Source organism: Ammodytes marinus (assembly GCF_949987685.1).
Source record: "Ammodytes marinus genome assembly, chromosome: 1".
NCBI classification, from domain to species: Eukaryota; Metazoa; Chordata; class Actinopteri; order Uranoscopiformes; family Ammodytidae; genus Ammodytes; species Ammodytes marinus.
Window position 1 is genome coordinate 34,069,453 of NC_137230.1, and position 24,996 is coordinate 34,094,448.

Sequence of the window (24,996 nt, forward strand, 5' to 3'; positions counted from 1 at the left end):
TAGGATTATAGCCATGCTATACAGATAAAGAGAAATAAAAAAAAAAAAAATCAATCAATTAAATCGGGAAATATAAAAAAAATATGTTTTTCTTATACAGATTTGCTATCATTTGAACACTCATACTTCAACATATACAAGACATCTAAGTTACTTTGGAAATAAAATAAAAATAATACACATCATTTTTGTTAAGATATTTAAACACACAGTACAGTAGCCATTTTTCTGTAATCACTCTCAATTAAAATGAAATACTGCCAGTCATTGAAGCCATCGCTTCACAATAAAATTTCTTGTTTAAAAATGGACTTCATGTCACAAAATCAAACATAGTTTAATGACCATGATATGCTGTACAAATTTTCAGGAATAAAACTAACTTTTACATTTATATATATATATATATTTATATATATATATATGCATGACTTAAGGATGACTCCATAAAAAAATCATTTTAGATGCAAAAAAAAAAGCCACACTAGGGGATAACAACAGAAAAAATTCTATTCTGAGTATCCTATTGCGTAATTACCTTGCATGCATTGTACATGATATGTAATACAAAAGGGAATCGCCTCGTTTGGAGGACATGATAAAATCAATAAGGTAGACACCAACAGCACATTGAGAATGTGTACACCTTTTGTGGGCGGAATTTGTCATTATTCGTCATCCTGAAATCTCCCCGTCAGACTGAATAAGGCATGCTTAAGACAGCCGTTATGTTCTTTTTGTTGCCAGTGTTACGCTGATATTGTTTCTCATAGAATGAGACAAGATATGCTTTTTTTCAAAACTGCCCCCGGAGCTCTATCCACCACCTTTTGTTTTAGTCAAGAAAATGCAGTTTAGTCATCTCATCTGTGGAGAAAAAAAAATCAAAAGAAAGCGTGACTTTGGATGGATAATCCCCTACAATAGGATCTATTTTTAGCCCCCACCCACCATCCATTCCCTTACAACAGTTTCTTACTTTGAGTAAATTGCTTATTTTGTATTCCGCTGGCGAGTGTTTTTGTCCTTGTGGTTGTTTGTTGAATTTGTTTTCCTAGAAAAAACAGGCAGTTATGATTTAGTGACCTTAAGGTAATAGCATTTCAAATCACAGTACGCAGCAAAACATTTTCTGAATGAATTACAATGTCTGTAGCAATGAGAATATTAAAATGTACTACTACTCACATTGGTCCAACTGGTTCGTCATCTTTGGCACGAGAAGAGAGCAGGACAAAAAGAAAAGAATATGGATGTCAAAAATACGAATATTGCAAATCATTTGTGCTTTTTTTGCTGATATTTTTTCACAATTTTTTTTTTTTTTTCTAAAGCTTATTGGAGTAAGGTTAACAAATCATTCCATGGACATGAAAATTGTGCGAAAAAATGCAGCTGCGAAGCACAGATTGCTTTGAATATTTGGATACTGGCGTGGCAGAGTCGTGCACTGGTGGGAAGCTCTAACATCACAGAGAGGGAGAGTCAGTCAAACAGATTTCTATGAACAAGCTTTGTGTCTGATTAACCAACAGACTCTGAGGAAGAAAGCACAAAACAAGTACAGTAGTGTGAATTAATAATAATAATTGATAGAATTTATATAGCGCTTTTTTGGAGGTCACTCAAAGACCCTGAATTAAGTAGCTTCTTGTAAGGCTTCAAGAATTTAGCAAAAAAAAAATCGAACTGTGGCGATTTTAACTGATATTCTAATTGCGATATGTTTTGATATATCTGTAGAGGGGATATTCATTTGTAGATCTTCATTCTCCTTTTTAATGAAAAAAACATATTGAAATGATTATGGTTTGATTTTTGCATTGATTGATACCAAACAAAGATGTTCTCTTAAGTCTGAAGAATAGGATGTGTAGGCCAGGACAATTCTGCAGCACCACAATATTTGAATTAAAATGATAACAACACACATTTCTCTTATAATGACAATTGTGCACCATGCGATTTAAAAAAAAAATTGCAGTAGCTCATATTTCGATTTCGATTGGATTTTCGATTCATGTACACTGTGCAGCACTAGCTTCTTGCAATCACAAAGATTTTTAAACACTGAAGGCTGCTAAAGTACCATTGAAAAGTGGCGCAAGAAACCCATCTAGAAAAAAATACAACTGAATACTCTTGGAAAATGGTCAGAAGCAGTCAGTGACTCATTTGTAGTAGAAGGGCTGAAATGTTAAAAAAATAAAAATAAAAATGTCATATGGTCTGTCAAATAGGCACATCTTTTAACGCTAAGCCCTGGGAAACATCACCTCGCATGCCATCTGAGTCAGAGTGGGTCCCTGTTCGTATTAGACGCAGCATATGTGTAGGAGGGTTACAGATGGCTCACTAAAAGCCATCTTTTAATTACACCCTGCAATTTCATAGTGATTTTCGAAAGGGTCTAGTAGTGCATGGGGGTGATAATGTGACTGACTGGGCGTAAATTACAAGAAGTTATATCAATCCCTGCAGCACACAGTGTTCTTTAAGATTTTAAATATGAAGTTAATACGAATACACGTAAGTCAATATCTCAGTGGGAAAAAACATGTTCAACAGTCATTTTCTCATGATAGAGCAACAGTGCAATACAATACATACAGTAGCATACGTTATAATGTAGATCAAGTCAAGAGGAAGTGGTGAGTGACTGAATGTTTTCGCATTGGGTGGAAAGGTAGTTTGAAAACCGACAGTCAGTGGGTTGACATGGTGGTTGGTTTGTTTGGCATACAGATGAAAATGTGTCAACAGGTCGGTAACTAGCCCGGTGAAACCAGCCTGAATCTCACGCAAGCAAGCGTCACATTTGTTTCTCTCCCGCATATCATTCTGGCCTTTCTCCAATCTGTCTGCGGAGGAGCCTGGCCCCATCCATTAGTGGAAGGCAGCCCCTGATTGGTTCATGTCGCTGTCAATCTAGCCTCCAGTCAGACCAAGCCCTACCCACTTTTCGTCCGTCAGTGGAAGGCAGCCCCTGATTGGTTCTTTAAATTGTTGACATCAACATGGATCAAAGAATACGCTCATGAGATATGGCTGGATATGGCTGGACTCAAAAGGCTAGCTTATCGATTACATGAACCAATCAGAAGCTGCCTTCCACTCTAAGGGACAAACATTAGGACAGAACGCTGGGTCCTGATTGGCCCAAGCATTTTTGACTGGGCTCCTCCCCACGGAGATTGGAGAAATGCCAGACTGATACGTGTGATATTAGTCTAGTCTTGCCAGGCTAGTAAGTAACCAGTAACAGTGAGATATTTTTGTACATGCACTTGATAAATCAGAGATAAACAGCATTAGCAGCATTCCATGGCATTTAATATCAAGCAGATTATGGCAGTTATAATGTTAGACGAACAAAAACATGGTTGTGTCATCATTTGGAGGAGGCACATCTGTCCACATATCCCTCCATTTTCACACCTCATATGGGCACATAACAAAACCTACAATATGTTTATTATAATGACTTTGCAAGCACATTACAGATAACACATTTTGACTGTGTGACTGAAGGCTTAACATGGGGCATTATAATTTTAGAACAGCAAGTCTAGTTATTTAAAAAAACACATAATAGGTAGGGTTGCCAGTTTTATAACATAACATTCACCTTATTACATAAACTGCACCATTATCTATCAAATCAAATCATCCCACAGCAAAAGAACTGTGATTTTCGCAAGTGGTCTTTAAAAAAAATACAGTTTCAAAATGTCAGCCTCTTCTACCGCAGAGCGTTTGCCTGTGATGTATAAGAAGTGCTCAAACACAAGCTAAGCCATCAACAGCCCCAAATTTATAATGCTCGCAGACAGGGGGGCAAAAACCTCCGGGACTACGGGATGCTAAAAGGAGATTTCAGAGAGGCTGTGTGTGTGCATCATGAGCGGGGAGTCCTCATTCCATTCCTGATTTGAACGACATAAACATGGCAAAATATAATCCACCTTAATCGCTCCATTTTTTTACCCGGTAGATGAAACCAAACAGAGCTTACTAGAGCTGTGTGGTTTGTATGGTAGTATTAGTATAAGTAAAGCATTTTTTAATGTGTCTGTTTGATGTTTTTCTATTCATCAATTAACTGAAAGATTATATATAACAGGTCACAAATAAATAACTCATAAATAGCTGATGCAATTTGAATTACAGCTGTTACCATTTGAATTACAGCTGTTACCATTTATATATTGAGTTAAAGATTATTAGATAGCATATTAAAAGGTTTACCACCATACTGGCTGGCAAATTAATCAATTAAACATGAAATAACATTTTCAAATTGAATAAATTTGTCCTGGTAGCTATTTTTTAATAATACATATAGTGCTTGGTAAACTAGAATAAATAATTTGAAGAATAATTTCATATAATGTTATTTCAACTGATGTTTTATGTTCATTAAATAGTAAATAACTGGATTGCGAAGCGTCAATAAACACTATGTTGTAGGGCTGGCCCGAATTATTCGAATATTCGAATACTCGTTCGGAAAATTAGTATTCGGAGTTTAAATTAGTATTCGGAGCTTCGTTTTTTTTTTTTTTTTTTTTTTTTAATATTTTTTTTTTTTTTTTTTTTTCAACATTTTTTTTTGCAAGAAGCTAGTACTGCAATATAATGTCATCAAATAATTTTATATTTGGATATAAAAGTTAGTAATATTGTAGTAGTAGTATTGCTCATTTAGGAGGATATTACATCAGTAAGTGTCATAGCGCATCCATTACTTCACCTCCGAGCGCGTAAATCTTCAACAAAATATGCAGATACTGTCAAAATCGGTTCCAGGGAGTATATAGGGATTATTAACGTTAAAAAAAAAAAAAAAAAAAAAAAAAAAAATTATTTATTTATTTATTTATTTTTTAATGTTGTTTTTGATGGTGTGTTTTTCTGGAACGAATATTCGAATATTCGCTCGGAAAAACCAACGAATATTCGAAGCCTGAAAAATGGTATTCGGGCCAGCCCTACTATGTTGTCCCTCCCATAGAATGATTCATACATTTAGTTTTGCTTTAGTAAATAAACAGCAGTATGTAGCCTGAAGCTGTAATTGTTTAGCCTGTGTTACAGTTTGGCGTATTATAACTGTTTCCCACTTGGAGTGAGTCATATTAGTTGGGCGACTTTTGCATTTTTTTTTTTTTGCATTTTTGCAGATCTTCAAGTTGTATTCGAAAAAGAAGCGAACAAGCAGAGGTCAGACAGAAACCTCTGGTGACTGGAAATGCCTTTGGGCTTTTCAGACGTTTTGATCTTGTCACTTTCGTATCATGGGATGTTGACCGACCCCTGAAGCAGGAACCATCTCTTGTGTACAATGGAAACACTGTTATTATGTAGAGAGTGCTAGAACAAAACTGAAAAAGAAGTACTTAAAATAAATAAATTGGTTAAAGCCTGTTGATGCATAAACAGGGGGGGTGAGTAAATCTGAAATGCAATAAATCATACAATATTTATTCATTTTAGTTTCTAATTTATTTATTTATGTTTTAACTTTTGCATATATTTGCCCCCGTAAGATGTTGTATAACCTCAATTAGCCAGCAGATTTATAGACGTTCTTGCAGTTCATGTTATAATCTTAACAGTCAAGTAGCTCTATAATACTAAAACTGTATCGGCCTGTGACAATGTTTTTTACTCTGTGGAGATTACATTGAAAACAAGGGTCACCCTGCATTATGACTAGACATAAAAGTATTCAAAACAGCTAATGTTCTTATTGAATAGCCCAAGTACTTGCATGTTTCTAAGTTTTCTTCTGAATAGTATTATGGACAGTGTATGTATAGCCTTTGTATTGTTGCTACCTGCCCGTCTACTGTGTGTCTGCCTGAGCGACAAAGTCATAAAAGTCATAAAAGTGTCCATTCAGGGCAGTTTGTTTGAGGCAGTGGCATGGCACGCTTGAGAATGGTCTTTGTGTTACTACTACTAGGATAAGGTAAGGTGGTAATAAAAATGAACTGCTGAATAGACAAAACAATGTATTATGTTGTCCAGCACAGTGCCATGGCATTTTAAAGCCATACACACAGGATTCTTCATACAATAATCACGTTTGGTACCATTATAGATTAGGTAAAGACTCCACTGAGTGCAATTACAAATATAAGATACATATCTAAATTTATAAATTTTTAAATTTTTATTAAATTTTTCACAAATATATGGGAATATCACATATCATTTGGGGTTTTAAACATTTTAATTTAGAGTTATATGTCAGTTATTGTAAGACACATTTAATGGGAAGCAGGAGACACACTTAACTACACAATTGAGGAACTGAATCAAGTCATACTGGTGGTTCTGATTTAAATATTTAAGTACAATTGGAAAAAATCATCAATCGTCAGTAGGATATTAGTGAACCGTTTTGCTAACATAGTCATAATAGATAACTGTATCTACTTTCCACAAGCCTGAGGGTTTGAACTGGTTAAGGCTTTTAAATATTTTCACTTATTTCCCTCATAGGATTAGGTTGGGCTAGGGTTATGCTTGCATCTATTAAATAAGATCATTAACAATCAAAAATACCCTTTAAAAAATATGAAAAGAATCTTCCTTGGGCTTTTAATATGATTTAAGATTAGAGCGTTTCAGAAACATTTCTGTGGAAACATGTCAGACGTTATGGGTTCGACCTATGACAAGGGGAATGAATGGAGACACGTTTAATTGATCTTAAAGCAAAAGTGCGTAACTTATGTGATCGCACATAGATTGTATATCTTCTGCACTACATCGAGGTTTTTCCTTAGCAGTAGAATCAACAACTGGCTTGAATGTAACCGACATTCATTCATGTGGAAAAAAGTTACGCACTATAGCTTTAAAAACATACACTTATAATTCACTGTGTTAATATGTGAGCTGAGACAATGCTTTTTTGAATGGACTTCAGGCTCATAAAAACATAGCATTTTTTTAATCTCCAAAATCATGCAGAATCTCTCACTTACCACCCATTAAGATTAAGTAGCCATTTTGGAAAGATAGGGGAGAAGAATAGTAACCAATTAGGTTATAACCTCAGACTGATTTGTATAATAGCTACATGCTGTTAAACCCACATATGTATACATCGTATTGTTCTGCTATCAACATGGAAGCAATCGTGCTGTGGTCATTAGCACAACACACACAATAGCCAACTGTTGGAAAGGTTAGCTGTGTTTTTCCCCTTGTGAGCATGTGCAAAGGTCATATTTGCATGTATCTTATATGGTGCTTATATGTGACTTTCTCATCTCGCCACACAAGTCAATGGTCAAGTAGAAAAGTATTTGAATGGTTAGATGATTAGCCAGTAAAGATCTACACCCAGCATATTTAATATTGTGGCTCAACCTGGTCTAAAATAGTGAAAATCAATATATGATATCAAAGTTGGGTGACTCAACAGCTTTTACAAAAAACTTATTGACAATAAATGTTAATAAATATTATAAAACTTGGTTTAAAAAACAGCTTTTTTACTGTCTAAACCTTTTGACAGCACTGTGTGTGCGTGGTCATATCAAACTGTCTCCATCGCTGCAGTCATTGTTTTAATTGAACGTTCGGGCAGAGAACTGCTGTGATTGGTTCATAATACTGATTGTGACATTACAACCAAAGCATAGCCCGACTCATCTAAACTAAATGTAAAGTTGTATCAACCTGAAATGACAATATCTTTCATTTGGATTGATACATTTGCCTAATTCTTTTCAGATGCTTTACTATCATGTACCATACTCCCTACATTACAAAGTTAGAAGCATTGTGTGGAGTTGGGTTTACAGGGGCTTTAAGATATGATGCACTCCTCTCTATATATGACATTGACCTCACAGCCATTGTCCTTTTAGAAAAGGGTGTTAATGACTTGGGCTGTGTTCAAAAAGCCATACTAAAGCCCTACTCATACTCATTTTGACGTCAATTTGAGTATGTGACGGTTGTGTATGCGAGTTTGTGTAGACGAGAAATGCCCGGATGAGCACTAACTTTCGGGAAGATTTTGTGTATGGATCAACAGGTTACTTTCTACTCAACTGCCCCACAATACATTGCGTCCTTTCAAACACCATGGAAGTTTTCTTTAAAATTCTTTATTGTTTCTGTATACTTCAGTGTAAACAGTCCGACGAACCTTGCATACACAATCGATCGTTAAGTAGACAGTATTGAGTATAAACATGTTGAGTATGTAGGAGGGAGGATGTTCGTATGGCTTTTCGAACACAGCCTTGATGTCTGCTAAAATATCTTATCTGTTCGAATCAAACCTTTAATAATTAAAGATAGTTAAAAACTGAACCTTTTAGCCCCAGTGTCAGGACAGTATGTACAGTACGTATAGCTAATGCATCTTTTAAATATTGCAATACTTATAGCAAAGATCAGACAACACAAGCTTCAAATTGCAACAGGTTTTGTAATTTGAACATTAATTATGTACTATCTACTTCCTCCATAGTCATTTTATTATTAATGGCCACTGCCGGTAACAGAGGGGAAAAAAAAGTTTTTTCTTACCGTCAATAATGTCGTCCGGCCTCTTGCGTTTCTCATACACTACGATGATCACTACTAGGATTATGATTTCAGCGAGCACACCCAGGAAAGGCCAGAGCGCTGCGATTCTGCTGCGCACCCGTAGTATAGTGGTCTGCCCGGTGGCTCCGATCACATTGCTGGCATTGCACTGGTACGTCCCGGGATCTGTCACCATGTCCAGGTTCAGAATGTTGAGCTCCGTGTAGTTCTCTCTGCTTGTGATGAAGAAGCGGCCGGTGGAGTTGTCAATGTCCTGGAACACATTGATTTCAAAATAAAAGTTAACTACATTGAAAAACCTAAAGCAAAATGACATCAAGCTCCATGTTCTTGGTGATAAATGTTGGTTTTGTCTGGTTGTGTTTTTGTCTGTGGTTGTGTTTTTGTTCTGTTTACTCAATAAAGTTGAACCTTGACCTTGATCAGAAAAAACATTATTTGAAAAATAATTATCAAGTGCCCTCTCTTAATCTGTCTTTCGGTTTAATAATACCGGTCAAATGTTTTAGAAACACCTTTTTCCACACCAATTTGTAATGCAAATTAAGCGTTTTTTGTTCTAATTTTTCTGAAATTACAGAAATCTATTTAATCTGTCCATTGTATCGAAGAATAATGGCAATCTGCTACTTCCTGCAGGTCAATATAGTCCAAATAATTCTTCAGAGGGTGTGGTAGTAACACAGTCTGGACCAACACTGCTTTGATACAGACAGAGGGGTTGGAAGTCATCAGCTAAAGTTGGGACACCTGGACCAATTGTTTGCATCAATGCTTCATTCACTTCCATTGCTGCTAAACGTTGTGAAACCATTCTTTGTTCCCCTGAAAAAGCCCTTTTCTAAAACTCTGAAATGTACATTATTAAAAAAAAAATTGATAACCTAAATGTTGTATTCAACTGATTCAATTGCAAAACAACTGGAAGAATGAGGCGATTCTAAAACATTTGACCTGCAGTTTATCTAAAGGCAAGTTTATTAAATGTATATAGCACAATAGACACATGGCCATTCAAAGTGCTTTACAGGGGCATAAAAAAACATCAAGATTTGACATTCAAATTGCATTTAAGAAATAGTATCGATATTTATTATATCAATTTACGTAGAATAACGTAGATATATAAATGCATTTACTGTGTAGTCTTTGCCGTCAACTTTACGCCATGTCCAGGTGGGATGTGGGTAACCGACAGACTTGCAGTACATCATCGCGTTCTCTCCCTCTTTCTTATTCTCACTCCTCTTGTGGCCGGTGACATCGGGTCGTGCTGGAGAAGTGAAATAAATATATTAATTAATAAAGTTAATCATTATATGAGTTGGCAGAAGTAAGTTAAGACATTCAAATAAAACATTTATTAAAATAAATATTCTTGTTTTTTTTAATACTGTTTCACTTTTTTAAAAATACATATAATCAGTTCGAAATAAGAATAATAAGAAATAAATATTGCAAATTAATTCTCCCTAAGTCGCATATTTTGACTTTAAGAATTTGTTTAAACTTCTTGCTGGTCAGGTCGTGCTTGAGAGGTGAAATAAATAAATAAAAGTTGGTCATTAGCTGAGTTGGCAGAAGTAAGTACAGACATTCAAAGGAATTTTTCAACTCCTACCAGATGGCACATGGATAAGGGAAAGTATGATTGGCTGTTCCAGATATGGTAATAATATGTGTTATTCATGTGTCCGTGACAGAGAGAGAACTGCAATTAACAGACTCTATATAGTGGAGGGTGAGTCACTGAAGCGGCTCAGTTTTTGCCTTTGATGTTGTTTTGACTGCAAGCTATTTAAGTCCAAAAGACGCATAGTTAGTTGATTTTAGTGGGGCTTTTTTTCCAGATGATTTTCGTAAATCGTATGCATCACATTTCATCATTTTATTTTAAGGCCCGCCGTTACTTCATTCAGTATCACACACACTGATGTTGGGTCTGGGTCTAAATCTGTACTGTATCAGGTTTAGAAATGGGTATCAGAAGGATTTTATTGATACAGACAACACTGATACTTCTTATTGAAACCGATATACAGTTTATAATGACCTATTAATGATACCTCTCTCAATCATTTGAGGCAAAAAATAAGTATATGAGATGAAAAATTTCAAGACATAAGTTAAATTGCTAAAGCTTGTCATACTAACTGCACTGCTACAAATTTATAATGTTGTATTTGTAAGTTTTCATAAAGTTGCTAGTAGTAATTGCTTACATACAACTACATATATACGACTTAATTTCGTTAAAGTAAAGTGAGCTACACTTTTGAACGTGTTTCCCTGTCAGCCATGACTAGATAGCGCAGAATAATCTACACAACGTCAACTGTTATCACAGCTTAATCATCATTTGGGGATGATCATTTAAGATTTTGAAAATGCTGTTACGTTAAAATGAATTAACCTTGAATAAATATCAATAGCAGTATAGTCATAAGTATTTTGTACTGACCCTTGGACAAAATGTATCTGGATGATTTGGTAACATTGTTTTTGAAACTTTCACACCAATAAAGGCAATTGAATTTAAAAGAAAGAAGAAAGAAGTTTCACATAGGTCTTTCATTGATAAATAATAGCCAAAAATGCCAAAATTATATTTATTGTCAGTTCCCTTAGGCCCCAAAATGCCTAAATTCCGCCCCACAAGTTTAGTAGAACAGGGGCTATCCCAAATGTATATACAAGTGGACTACAGCTCTCAATTTGCGCTTCGGGTGTGCAGTTATTTTGTGAGCATGTACACACCCCCACCACCACCAAAAACCCATATCACTCTGGAAGAGATTAAGGCTTTTCAATACAACTGTAAATGAGGTCACAGAATAGGGGGGAGCACTGTGATATGAGAGCCTCCAGATGTTCCCATTCAAAATAATTCCACAGTGAATTCCCCACAAAGGAGATTTGAAAAAAAAAAAAAAACTGTGAGAATTGGCTCTTGATTTAATGAATACACCGATAGTAAAAAAATACAACACAAAAGGTCATGAATTTAATTAATGCAGGCGTATGCCATAAAGCACTCATTGCAACAGATGCCAAGGCAAACAAAAGCCATCCATAGAAACTAAGAGTCTTTCCCCAAAGGTGCAACGCGGAACTCGGGAGAGAGAGATAACTGTGCCTGCTTTTTTGCACTAATCCTCAAAATTACAATAATTCCTTTCCATGCAATTAAGCGGGATAAGGAAGAGACAGGCCCGGAGTGAGGCATTTCTCAGCTGTGCACAGATTTGGTGACATCACCCACACACACACACACACTCTGTAATTATGGGGCACACATGTGTTACCATAGCGAAGGATTGGCCAATAGAATCGCTGCCTTATCTTGACTGTATTGTGCTAGTGATTGACAGCACACTAAGAAAGCACCCTCGGAGTAGGAGCTGAAATGGAGAGGAAACTCCATATAGTAGTCCTGACTGATTACTTTGATCATTAATCTGTGTGAGCTAGACAGAGGTAAACTGACGTATGAGTGAGAGTGGGATGTGTAAGCAGCAGCAAGGTCAACGCTGTCACAAGGAATTGGAGGAGGAAAAAGCTGATTAAAGTGACATGGAGACATTGAATCAAATCTGACAGTAATTGCGTTCCACATTTTCTTCCAAATATGATTTGAAAAATATGTTTTCGTATAAATGTAAATAATTGGTGTATATGAAAGTAGGTGTTTATATCTGCACATTTTTTTATAGTGCAGTTGAATAAGGGTTGGTAATCAATAAGCTATGGCTTCCTCCTCCTTAGGATAGAATGTATTCATAAAAATGTTTATGACACTATGAATATAGGCTATAAGTATTGTGTTCAAACTTGCTTTAAAAAATGTATTCTGTTCGAAATTAAGAAAGGATCAAATAGCATTTATCATATCATGATATGGGATTTAAAACATTTGTTTAAACTGGGACTATATTTTCTTCCTCTTGAACGAAATGCTGAATTATCAGCCTACTTGTTCAAACATTTTCTCAGCGAAAATGTCCTAAACATTCCCCAACATTTGAGAAATAACTGGGGACCGAAATGTGTATCTGCGGTATAAGCTTAGTATCGCAGACAATCAACTCTACTCCTGCCACAGAGATTCAACAGCCTTAATCCTACAACATCACAGAAGCCTCCATCTGTTGCCTCTGAGCCCAGTCCTGCAAGCATGAGTGTGCCAGGGACACTGTAGGCGAGGGATCTCAGTCAACTGCTGCCAGCAGCGCAATGCAAAAGCAAAAGCTGTGCTAACATAACAGTGGGCTTGCTACCTGGGTCACGAAATACCTCTTAACACCTCTAGAAAAATCACAAGAGCATTTAAAGGTGGGGTTATTGATTCTGGAGAATTCTTGTCGTCAAATTCCTTTTTAGTCAATATCAGGAAATATGAACATGATCCGCTACCTGTCCGTACTGTGTGTGCATAGACACAACAATTTAGCAACATGCCCTTTTACAGAGCCTAGGCTGTGTAGGCTCTGTAAAAGGGCATGTTTGGCACTCTTTTTTTCAACCAGAGCCTAGGCTTTGTATTTAAACAGTTTTTTTTTCAGGGCACACACAGTATGGACAGATCACGGATCACAAGGAGATATTCACTGATTTTGACAAAATGGATTTTTGACAACGAGCATTCTCTGCAGACTCCACCTTTCAGACCTGACGAACATATTTAATTTAGATCCAGTAATGGTACCCGCTGTTAATGTCAAAACACTCTGATATTTTTATATTTGTAGGCTTATTTAAATGACAACATTGTGCATAATTTAGTTGATTTCAAACGCAGACTTAAGTCTCCAGGGGGCATACAGTATAGCAAGCCTTAACAGACATAGGCCTATGTTCACCGATACATGTATTAGTTTCAGATTTTGTTCTAATTGTATTTCTTGAAGATTCCAATTGTATATGCGCATTGCACAATTGTAATGGCCATACACAAATGGCTCCTGAATTTATAAGTTGAATGTTATGTGAAATTAAATTGCATAATAAAAGATACCAGAGAAAAAAGCATGCAAAAATAGCCCTACAGTCTAGTAGTTTAGTGATGGCTAGGACCCTTCAGTTTGAATAGCGGGGAGTCCAGTCATCTCACAATCCAGTAAAAAGCAGAACGCAAACGGTCGTCTCCCATGTTACGCAATCAGGCAGCGCTTTAAGAAGACAGCCGTGGAATAAGATATAAGAGGCAGGGCTTGCTCAATATGCTCCATAGCCGTGCCATAGCGAATTGGCTTAAGCACTACACACAGACAAGCTTCTCTTGAACAGGCCCTTTCACTTGCCCTTTATCAGAGAAGAGTCCTTATTCGAGTTGATAGCTTCGCTGTAAGCTTGAATGAAACCAGCACAGTATTTCCTTGGTTAGGAGTTTCTAGCCACTGCATATGCTTTCCTCGTACACTGTCTCTATGTAAAGGTGCACTCAGTGATTCTGGAGAATGTTTTTTTTAAATCATTTTATTGATTTTATTCATGTTCCCCTCCTGTCAATATTGTTTGTGCACTGGAAAAAAATCCAGTATTAATACACAGCCTAGGCTTTGTAAACGGGTATGATGCTAGCTATGCAGGGCCCCCTTTTGTTTACATACCTGTTTTTATACCAGTTTACAGAGCTTAGGCTGTGTATTAACACTGTATTTTTTCAAGGCACATCCAGAATGGACAGGTAGCTGATCGTGAGAAGATATTCACTCATTTTCAAAAAAAGTGATTTACAAGAATTCACCAGAATCGCTGACTCCACTTTTAATCCACGATTTATTCTATGAAATACAAAATTAATTTACAAACCTTAAATCATCTTTTTCATTCAATTGTATGTATATATTTAAGTGTATAGCAGTCCTTAAGGATGCCTTCTAGTAGGGCTTTGTGTTTGCATGTTGCATGTTGTGTGGCGTGCCTGTCCATTTTGCTCGACTGTTGTTTCAGTGAAAGCCAAGAGTGACAACAGCCTCCACATTGCATTATCGTCACGGTGATTTCAACCATGTTTGTGAACAGGGACTTCCTTTACACAGCTTTGGGAGGTTAACTTTTCTAAGTCAACTTTATGTCTCCATCTCTCAGTAGAAAAAAAACACAAATGACATTCTAAAAGCTAGGGATGCGATACACTATTTCTAGTTCCGATCCGATTCCTGGGTTCTAGGTATGTAGATATACTTTTTTTTCTCTGATAATATCCAAGTGTTATGCCATTTTCCCTAAAGTGGCCATAAAAAGCCGTTGTATATGCTGTCAATTGGCTCCAAAATGGTCGAACGAGCTCCCCATTATCATCAGATCAGCTGATGGTTTACAAATCTTCCGCCCAACCTTAAAACACATCTCTTCAGACTGCACTTTGACTAAAAAAAAAATGCACTTGTTACATCTCCGTGTAGCACTTATACTGTATGTGGCACCTTGTAGTTTAGTTTATTTGAAGCTATAGTACTTACATGATTCCTGTTGTTCTGAGTTTGTACCTTCATTGTTAAATGCACTTAATGGAAGTCGCTTTGGATAAAAGTGTCAGCTAAATAAAATGTAATGTAATGTATATATTTATCTCCTATCTCATATTTATATCATTCATGTTATATTATGTTCAGTTGGTAGTATATAAGTGTGAGGAGTCTTACCTTTTACTTCGATAGTAGCGTTTGCATTCGGTGCCATGCCGAACGTGTAAACACACATGTATTCCCCAGAATCATCGGCCCGAGGTTTAACGATTCTGTTACAAAACACAAAAACACCAACGTATTCCATAACTTGAATTCACCAGTCACTTAGACAGTACAGTCAAGTAAATCAAATAATCTAATTCCAGTTTAACTGCAGTAATTACTTAGTAGTACATCAGTGAAATCTTGGGCGTCTTCGAAGGCCAAGGGGAGACACAATGTTGGTTATAATAGGGAATAGCAGCTCTGGATTTTTAGCAGGGAAAAGGTCCCCACAAGCAATTTAGCTGTAATATTAAGAATATCTCTGATGTAATGTGACAAGGAGGAAGTGACCAATTTGCTTTATCTCATGGCTAGGGAGAGTCTGTGGTATGTCTACAGCGTTGACAGTAGTTTTCTGCTCTAATGGTAATACCATGTGGCAGCGGGAACTAACAATTAGTTGGTGCCACAGATTATATTTGTTTATTTTCCTAGTGAGATGCAAAGGTATGGTTTAATATTCTGGATTTGAATCATCAATTGGAAACGTCCACTCGGCGTAGTTATGTTGTAGTAAAGGTAGTTTGGCAAATGCAAATTGAGGTAATGCGGTCGGTTTATTGAAAGCTCCATTTTCAGTGATCTAAAAACTTATCCACCGTTTCCATGAAGACGGAAGGCCAAATATCCAATACCAACCAATGCAATTTTTTTGTTGAATACTCGCTTAGCTTAGGCGAAGCTGTTGTTCACCTGTATGCGGTGTTCCGGTGCTCCGTGCGCGTGTTCTTGATCTCCAGACCGTTCTTCATCCAGAAGCTTTCCTCGTGCGGGTTGTGGGCCGTGGTGAGGTTGCACTGCAGCGTCACCGGCTTGCCCGCGGTCGCCGGCGTCATGATGATCTGATCAGTGGCGTTGATCTTTGGTTCTGGAATACAAGAGACAAGTCAAAAAACCTTATCACAGAAAACTAGGGCTCAAACAGTAAAACATTTGCTGTGTAGCCCCTGTGTTTTTCCCCTTGTGAGCATGTGCAAAGGTCATATTTGCATGTATCTTTATATGGCGCTTATATATGACTTTCTCATCTCGCCAAGATGGTCAATGGTCAAGTAGAAAACTCTTTGAATGGTTAGATGATTAGCCAGTAAAAATCTACACCCAGCATATTTAATATTGTGGTTCAACCTGGTCTATAATAGTACAAATCCATATATGATATCAAAGTTGGGTGTCTGAATAAGGTTTTGCAAACAATTATTGAAGATAGATTGTCATATACTGTATATTATAAAACTTGAAAAAAACTGCTTTTTCTAGAATGTTTGACAGGACTGTGTGGGCGTGGCCGTGTCAAACTGCCGTGATCGGTTCAAAATACTGACTGTTTCATAAGAACCCCTCAAGTTGGTCAACTTTTAAATTAAAATTTCTCCAATTTGGATTGATAAAAATGCTGTTTTCGGATGCTTTACTATCATGCAACTATCTCGCCAAATGACATAGAAGGATTTAGTGGATTTGGGTTTACAGGGGCTTGAATGCTTCCTCCCATGCTGTAGTTGGCTGTAGGCTGTGTGCTGTTTTGTGTACCTGCGTAGGAGTGGGGTCTATGAACTGAACACAAAGGTGCATACACAACAAATAAACAAAAGACGTTATAAGAACATGAAACAGATGGAAATCCTTGTGACAACCGATTCTCTTCAGAGTATAAAAGTAGTAACTTGAAAAACCACGAATAATTTAATTATTTAAATGAAAACTGCTTGATTTGTCTGATATTTTGAAAAGCACAAAATATGAATTTCATTTTTAATACCTTTACTCTTAGTATTTACTCACACAGTCTCAAGAAGGATATACAACCCTTTATTTCTAAAGTTGTAATTTGAAACACAAATATTTTGTATCTAAACAGTTATTATTAAACAATTGCAATGGGAAATAATTTGCTGCAATCTGCAAGCTACATATTTATTTGCATTTGCAAAGCCAGAGTTGAAAATGGGCAGCTAGGCATCCGTAGTAACTGTAAATCAGTAATAATTTGAATGAACGCGGCTTCATTTTGAAACGCAGAATCTCAAGGAGGATATTTCATATATATATTATATACCGTCTACACTACTGATAACCACATTCATTGTTTTTTAAACCTAACATAAGCTAGCAAGTAACCAGCATTAAGAAATACAAATAAATAGCCACCCAATCAGAGATCTGGGGCTTGAGATTTATATGCCTCTGTACATAAACAGTCTTTTGACATTTTCTCCATTACTGCTGAATGACAAGCTAAATTACTCCGCCCTCTAAATTGCTTAACACACCGGTTAATAAACGATTTAGCCAGCGTCCGTTTCTCAAGGACGTTTAGGGAAGAAGCTAGGAGGTGTCAGCTGAGAGTGTAGGAGGCGCCCTTTGCCTTGAGTGGTGAGCAGGAAGCCTCCCCCCCCCCCCACACACACACACATACATATACATATACACACACACAGACACACACAAACGCACATACAAACGCACACACACACACACACCCTCCTGCTCTAGGGCGGGCCAACCATGGCAACGGTGGAGCCCCCGAGGGGAGGAGCACAGAACAGAAGCATCATAATCCTACTATTGGCTGATACAAAGCAAAACTGGAGGAGAGGTGGAAAGAAGGGCTGACACTGGCAAGTCAATGCTATTAGCATTCATGACACCTTCGCCTTGCAATCCTCTATATATCAATAGCTAAGGGGATATCTCTCTCCCCTCCCCCATACATCTCTCTTTATCTCTCCATTTCTCTCTTTTTATTTTTCTCTCTTCCCTCTCTCTCTCTCCCACCCCAAGCAAAAAACCATGAGTACTATTAATAGTATCATTGAGACATGTACACACACACACACACACACACACACACACACACACACACACACACACACACACACACAACATGAGGTACATAAATTAACATTTAGCAAACACGGCACAGTGGTCCACAAGCAATCCAACCAGAAGGTTGTTTGTAGGACATCTTGTCACGACCTAAAAATGTGGTACCTACCTACTACGGGATATTGTATTGCAGTAACAGAGTGTAAGCGGATATAAAGTGTTGCTCCAAATGTGTCATGATGTAGTAAAACCCGGCCCCCCCCCCCCCTTACCCCCTTGCTGGCTGCCTTATACAGGGTTATATTTAGATTGATATTGAGTCCAATTAACTGACAGATATTATGCTAAGGAAAGGAGAGTGATTTATTATCAACACAGATACGCTTTCTTCTTCATGTAATATGGGTCTTATTTAAAGTACCTTTTTATTTTTCCTGTAGACATCAATTTTTTTTTTTTTTTTTTTTACATTTTGCCAAGATGAAGTAGATCAATTAAATGAAATAGCTGAGAAGCTGAGACATAGCAGCCAACTTGGAAATGTCTATATTTAGGGTATAACACTATAAAAGGCAAGGCAGGCCCGCAAATCATGATATTGTGGCATGTTATAAGAGAAAAAGTGCACCGTCAGACAGTTGTCCCAGTAACTGCTGGCACAGAGAGAAAGGTGGGCTTGCTGAGCAGAAAAGTTTGTACAATTTTTTTTTTCGGGACAGTGTGTCAATTTTTTCAATTAATTCTTGTGTCTATTTTTTAGCACACGTCTATGTTATTTTGCAATACAGACAGTAGTAACTTTTCAGGAAACTTGAAACATTGTTCCAGCGATGCAATTTCCTGTGAGGAAAGTTTTTTTATTCAGTCATGTGAATATAACTTAAAGAATGGTCACCTCGCTGAAGTCTGTTTTGACCTTTGGCTATATTTAGTTTGCGAATGTGAATCGCTCTAAATCAACATATCCTGGATCAGTTTATTTAATTAGTGATTTGTTTCCATTGCAAATATTTTTTCATCTCTTCTCTGTTTGCCATTGGATTGGATTCTAAACAAATCCAATTTGAATATTGAATCTCCCTCCCTCCCTCTTGCCCAGAACAAACAAACAATCATAAAATAACCAGGCATGGATACAATCTATTTGAAATGTATCTTTTTTAAACATGTACTATTTACATGTGCCTACTCAAATATACCTTTTGAGTATGAAACCCTAAAATGAATCACAGTTTTCGGTTGGACATTTGGCAAATAAGCGTATTTGCTGTACTCACAGCTCTGCTGGTACAACAATATCCTAGTCTTACGTTTGATTCCAGGTGCCTCAAAATAAATTAGTTTTCCTTCATTCAATACTAAGAATTACATCTAATGTAAATGTGTTTTTTGTAAACTAACTGCATGCTCTGCAAATGTAAACAAATCCCCCTCCCTTGAAACTGCAAAGTGCACCTTTAATCAAATAGTTCTCTCACATAAATCAAAACGTTCCAGTCCAACCACAGTAGCCAGTGAGGACCAAACTCCTCTGAGCTTCTAGAACACTAACAACATTCCACATCTCCATGTGCTCCATTGGGCAGAGCGCTGAAGCATGTACCGATTAGAAGGGTCCAGTGGAAACTCAGTTTGTTTGAATGTTTGTGTGTGTGCGTGTGCATAGAGCAGAGGGTTGCCGGATATAATGTCATTACTGATTCACACACACACGCTCTTAATGGCTGAGAAGGCACACGGTTACACGCTGCACAGGCAACTCCATAGAGGCTGTTTTAGTAATTCTTCTGAATGAGATACTCAAGGCCTTAAAGGGATAGTTCAGTTTTTGTTGACACTGAACCCTTATATGAGATACTTATGCATAGCTAGTTACCTCATGGAGATGGCTGTCAGTGCACTCATTACAGGGAATTTGGTGGAGACGTCGCTGTAGCAGAAGTCAGTGTTGTACTGTTTCAGATTGGGGCCAGCAGAAAAATGCATTTTCACCCAATATATAAATGCTTACCTAAAAAAATAAATTGTGCACTAAATGTGGGATTTTGCAGATGGATTTGCTGGATTGCACTGGCTCAAGTTGGTGCAATAAATAGATGGCCAAACTACCCACACTTAAAAAAAGTGCAAGAATAAGCCGCTGTCTGCCGGTGCAGTGCAGTGGATCAGTCTGTAAATCAGTCGTAAAAAATATCAAAAATGTTGGTACAATTTAACGGATATTTAAGCATTTGTAAAGGTGGTGAATATACTTTTTGAAACAGTACAGGGCTGACTTCTACTACAGCGACGTCTCTTCCAAACTCCTTAAAATGACTGATCGCCATCTCCATAAGGTCACAGACTTACTATGCCTCCTTCAACCCCACTTCAACAATACTGAACCATCCCTTTATTTGGGTTGCCGCAAATACATTTGAAAGCAGTAAATGTTTGCTTTTATCAGGAACTAGTTGACAGTAGGAATCACCTTAAAGGATCCCCCTCTTTGTGACTTCTAACAGACCCATTTACACTGCGCGTGGAGTGAGAAAGCCCAATCAAAAGCACAGTTACTTCAAAGCACCGCTAGGTTTCCACCGTAGGCACGGCTTTGATGTAAATAAAACAATCCACGCTGTGCAACAGAGACAATGTAAACAATGTTAGGGGAAGAAGTATCACATATAAATACAGGGATAGGAAATGGGTGAAACCAGGATACAGAGAAAGAGATAGTGGTCAGATTATTGTAAAAAAAGACACACAACACAAGACAGTAAGCACAAAAGTTTGGAAAGAAGGGAAATATAGATAGAAACAGCGTAAAGTTTCTGGGTTTGTGGTCATTTACAACAACATGCTCAAGGGATTTTGTAAGAGATTGTGAGTTTACAAAATTAAGTAAAACAGGATATAATTATTAAACAAATTAAGTGTAAATGTAAATTTATTTAACTCAAAATCCGAAGGGCCACCGCTGGCATAAGGGATCAAAATAAGATAACATAGGAAACCTTTATTGTCATTCAAAATACAACACAATTGTGAGTGTTCTTTCCCGCAGTACACCCACTTTTATTTTATGTTGACAACAAGGCTTCTTATCTGATCTTATCTTAATCATTTATGCCAGCGGTGGCCCCTTGTGTTTTGAGTTCAATACATCTACATTTAGATAAATATAACGTGTTTTCTGTAAATACTTCAAAAAGAACTTCAAAAATTAAAAAGGGAATGTATTATTTCGTTATTTCCTGGTCAATGTGTTGAGGGGGTGCTCTGGAGAGTTTGGGATGGTTGGGAAAGGGATCTGTTAGTTGGTTCACCAGTTACTAGACAACATTGACCCAACTCACTCTGTAGCACCGATATGGTTGCCTGGGCGCGGATCCAGGTGGTGGCAGGGTTTTGTCGGAGGTCGTTGCGCCTGGGGTCGTTGCTGGCCCGGCACTCATAGGTCCCGGAGTCCTCCAGCACGAGGCGCGTGATGCCCAACACACTGACCCCGTTGTAGCCGTAGGCGGTGTTGATGGACACCCTACGCTTACGGGCCCCGTCCCACAGCTGCTTGAAGGAGTCCGCGCGGTTGATTTCGGCGTACCACCACTGGATCTCCGGGACGGGGTTTCCCACCACGTCGCAGTACAGCTCAAAGGTGTCCCCCGTGAGCTTAGTCTCAGACATTGGCGACTTCACAAACCCAGCTGGAACAGAGAAGCATGTTGGGGGGGAGGCAGGGAAAGAAAGAGTAGAAGAAGAAGAAGGTTAGAAAAGCAGGAAGTTGCAGCAAGCAAGTTAAATAGGATAAGAAACCAACAAGAGATGATGATTTAGGGCAAATGAAAGAAGCAAGAGTTAAATCATTGATAGGTGGGAAAAAGAAGGTTAAAGCTATAGTACCTAAAGAAAAATGTAATACAGTATATTCAAGCCATCGCCAAACAAGTTGACACAAAGTTGTTTAAGCCTATAAGTGCCACACAACTCTATCTGTATTTCTCATTATGGCAGCTTTTACAAACTGGTGTTGCCCCCTGACATTGGCGCAGGAGCTCAGGAAAATCCCGAGAAGCGCCCAAGAAATGTTTCAGTTGTTGATTCAACTGCTAAGAAAAAACCTGGACCTACAGCAGAAATTATAGAATCCATTCATGATCACTGAAGATGCACCAACAGTGTTGTGGTACGTACTCAGAATTCCACACTGGGGCAGCCTAAATTATGCACTATAGCTTTAGTGATTGTCTAATTCCAGTCAGGTCATAGTCAGGGTTCCATGGCCCACTGACTTAGGCCATACAACGGTCAAGATAAGACCAACTCAACATGTCCCCAATACATACCAGCATAATCTATAGATAGATAGATAGATAGATAGATAGATAGATAGATAGATAGATAGATAGATAGATAGATAGACAGGCAAAGCAGGGCAAGGCAAGTTTAAAATACATTATACATGTTAGAAAAATTAATGAATAGAAATAAAACATTTAAAAGTGATTGAATAGAAATAGAACATTTAAATAAAATAAAAATTACATGAAAAAATAAAATTGAAACAGAAAAGTCTTCAGACTTGATTTAAAAGAGCTGAGCGTTGCAGCTGACCTAACGTTTTCTGGGAGTTTGTTCCAAATATTTGGTGCATTAAAACTGAAAGCTGCCTCCCCTTGTTTAGTACTAACTCTGGGGATTTTAAGTAAACCTGTCCCAGACGACCTACGGGCTCTGGACGGTTCATAACGTATCAGCAGATCAGTAATATATTTTGGCCATAAACCATTTAGGGCTTTATAAACCAACATCAATATTTTTAAATCAATTATTTGAGTGACAGAAAGCCAGTGTAAAGACCTCAGAACTGGGGTAATATGATCCACTTTTTTGGTCCTAGTGAGGACTTGAGCAGCAGCGTTCTGAATTAGCTGAAGCTGTCCGATAGTGGGAGCATGTACATCTCAAACAGAAGAGGCCCAAGAATGGAACCTTGGGGGACCCCGTATTCAATATTTGTCCACTCAGATGTGAAATTGCCTATTGACACATAGTAGTCTCTGTCCTTTAAGTAGGATTCAAACCAGTGCCTCGGTGATAACGCAGGCCAGCCGTCCAGATCAGTCATAGATAGATAGATATAGATACAGAGATAGAAGAGGGTGCTATTTTTTACATTTACATATAATCAGTTTCCTTAACTGTTTGCTGATCAAGTAGGTGAACAGTCACACAAGCTTTTTCTTCACTGACACAATCTGTGGCACCACTCCTACAAAATACTTACTTGACCCAAAATACGTAAGTAGGTCCTGAATAAAAAATGGAAAATATCATATTGGCTTAATCCATGGCTTGGAAATGTTCCCATGAAGCTAAAGTTAAACTGGCAACACACAACCTTATTAAACCTGCTGAAATCAAAACGTAAAAAAAAAAAAATGTAGTACAGTGAGCGTTATCAGGTCCTTGGTGAGTTAGCAGAATGTCTTATGAATAAATCTTGAAAGTTGGGCTACAGGCAAAGACACCATTATTATTTTTTTTACCGAAAAAACAAACAATAAAATGGTTTATAAATGGTTATAAACAATTTCCCCCCTAAAATGTTACAGTCTTCATCAAATATTGTCAACAATATTGTATTCAAGCACGTTTGAGTTTTTCATTATTTTCTTCAGACATTCTACACCAATTTCCTATAATAATCCATCAATCCATTTTTTAGACCCACTTATTCTATGTGGGATCACTGCCAAGCCCCGACATGTGTTACAAGGTAGTGTGCACCCTGGACATGTCGTCAGTCTGTCACCAAGGCTACAGTAACACATATGGACGGACAAAGACAATTCACACTCACATTCACACCCACGGGCAATTTTGAGCCACCGGGGGTTCACAAAACCTGCATGAAACTGGATATTCTGAAGAAAACCTTTACAGACACATAGACATCCTGTGCCACCAGTTCCCTATAATCAATTCCTAAATTTGCATTGGTCGCAAATACATGAAGTAGCTGTGTGCATGTAGAATGTTTAAAACTAATCTCTTCTTCCATATCAGCTCTTTAAAGCCAGAAATTAGGTCAGCGGGCTTTCATTTGGGATAAGCTGGACTTTAAGAGCAGGTTTTAAAATTCTAATATGGTCGCATCGGAATTGGATCGTTCAACCTGCTTCTGCATCAACACTGAATGACTGACATTTTGTTATTGCAAACAGTTGATTTGTGTTTTTAGAGCAAAAATGTACTTCATTTTAGACACATGGAACCTTGATATGTCCCCGTATCCCCAATACATCTCCCCAATGGCATTTAAAGGTGGGGTCAGCGATTCTGGAGAAAGTTTGTTGTGTCGAAATCACTTGTCAAAATCAGTGATAATCTCCTCGCGTTCCGCTACCTGTCCATACTGTGTGTGCGCTGCAAGTGTTAATACACAACCTAGACTCTGTAAATTGGCATGTTGCTAGCTACAGTTAGCTCCTTTGTTCACATACCAGCGTAAAGGGCCTAGGATGTGTATTAACACAACACATTTTTTTTGGGTGCACACACAGGTAACTGAATGACAAAAAAACTGATTTTGAAAACGAGCAATCTCCAGAATCGCTGACTCTTTAATCTAATAGAATTGGAAAACAGAACCCACATCTCTAACTGCCATTTTAGAATAGGAAATGTGTTTCAAAATGTGAAATGCAGTGGAATTCATAAAGCAAAATGGGATCCATACACGCATGATTACCACAACGTGCGTGTATAATATACCATGATGCTGCATATGTGCCTGATTCACGACCCTGTTTCACATCAGTAGTTAGCTTAACAATACACCGCCAGCCAGCCAGCCCCATAATGATCC

At 37.6% G+C, this 24,996-nt stretch overlaps 1 protein-coding gene across 1 annotated transcript; it reads right to left on the reverse strand.

Moving 5' to 3' along the window:
- Nucleotides 1–529: 529 nt before the first annotated feature.
- Nucleotides 530–21,827, reverse strand: nptnb (neuroplastin b). Its single transcript, XM_080048941.1, has 8 exons — nt 21,485–21,827; nt 16,011–16,185; nt 15,228–15,322; nt 9,720–9,853; nt 8,560–8,833; nt 1,189–1,210; nt 980–1,054; nt 530–867 (listed from the first exon to the last, which is right to left on the reverse strand). Exons 1-7 carry the CDS (start codon nt 21,810–21,812, stop codon nt 994–996), a joined length of 1,089 nt encoding a protein of 362 aa, XP_079905067.1. The 5' UTR covers nt 21,813–21,827; the 3' UTR covers nt 530–867; nt 980–993.
- Between the last annotated feature and the right edge of the window lie 3,169 nt (nt 21,828–24,996).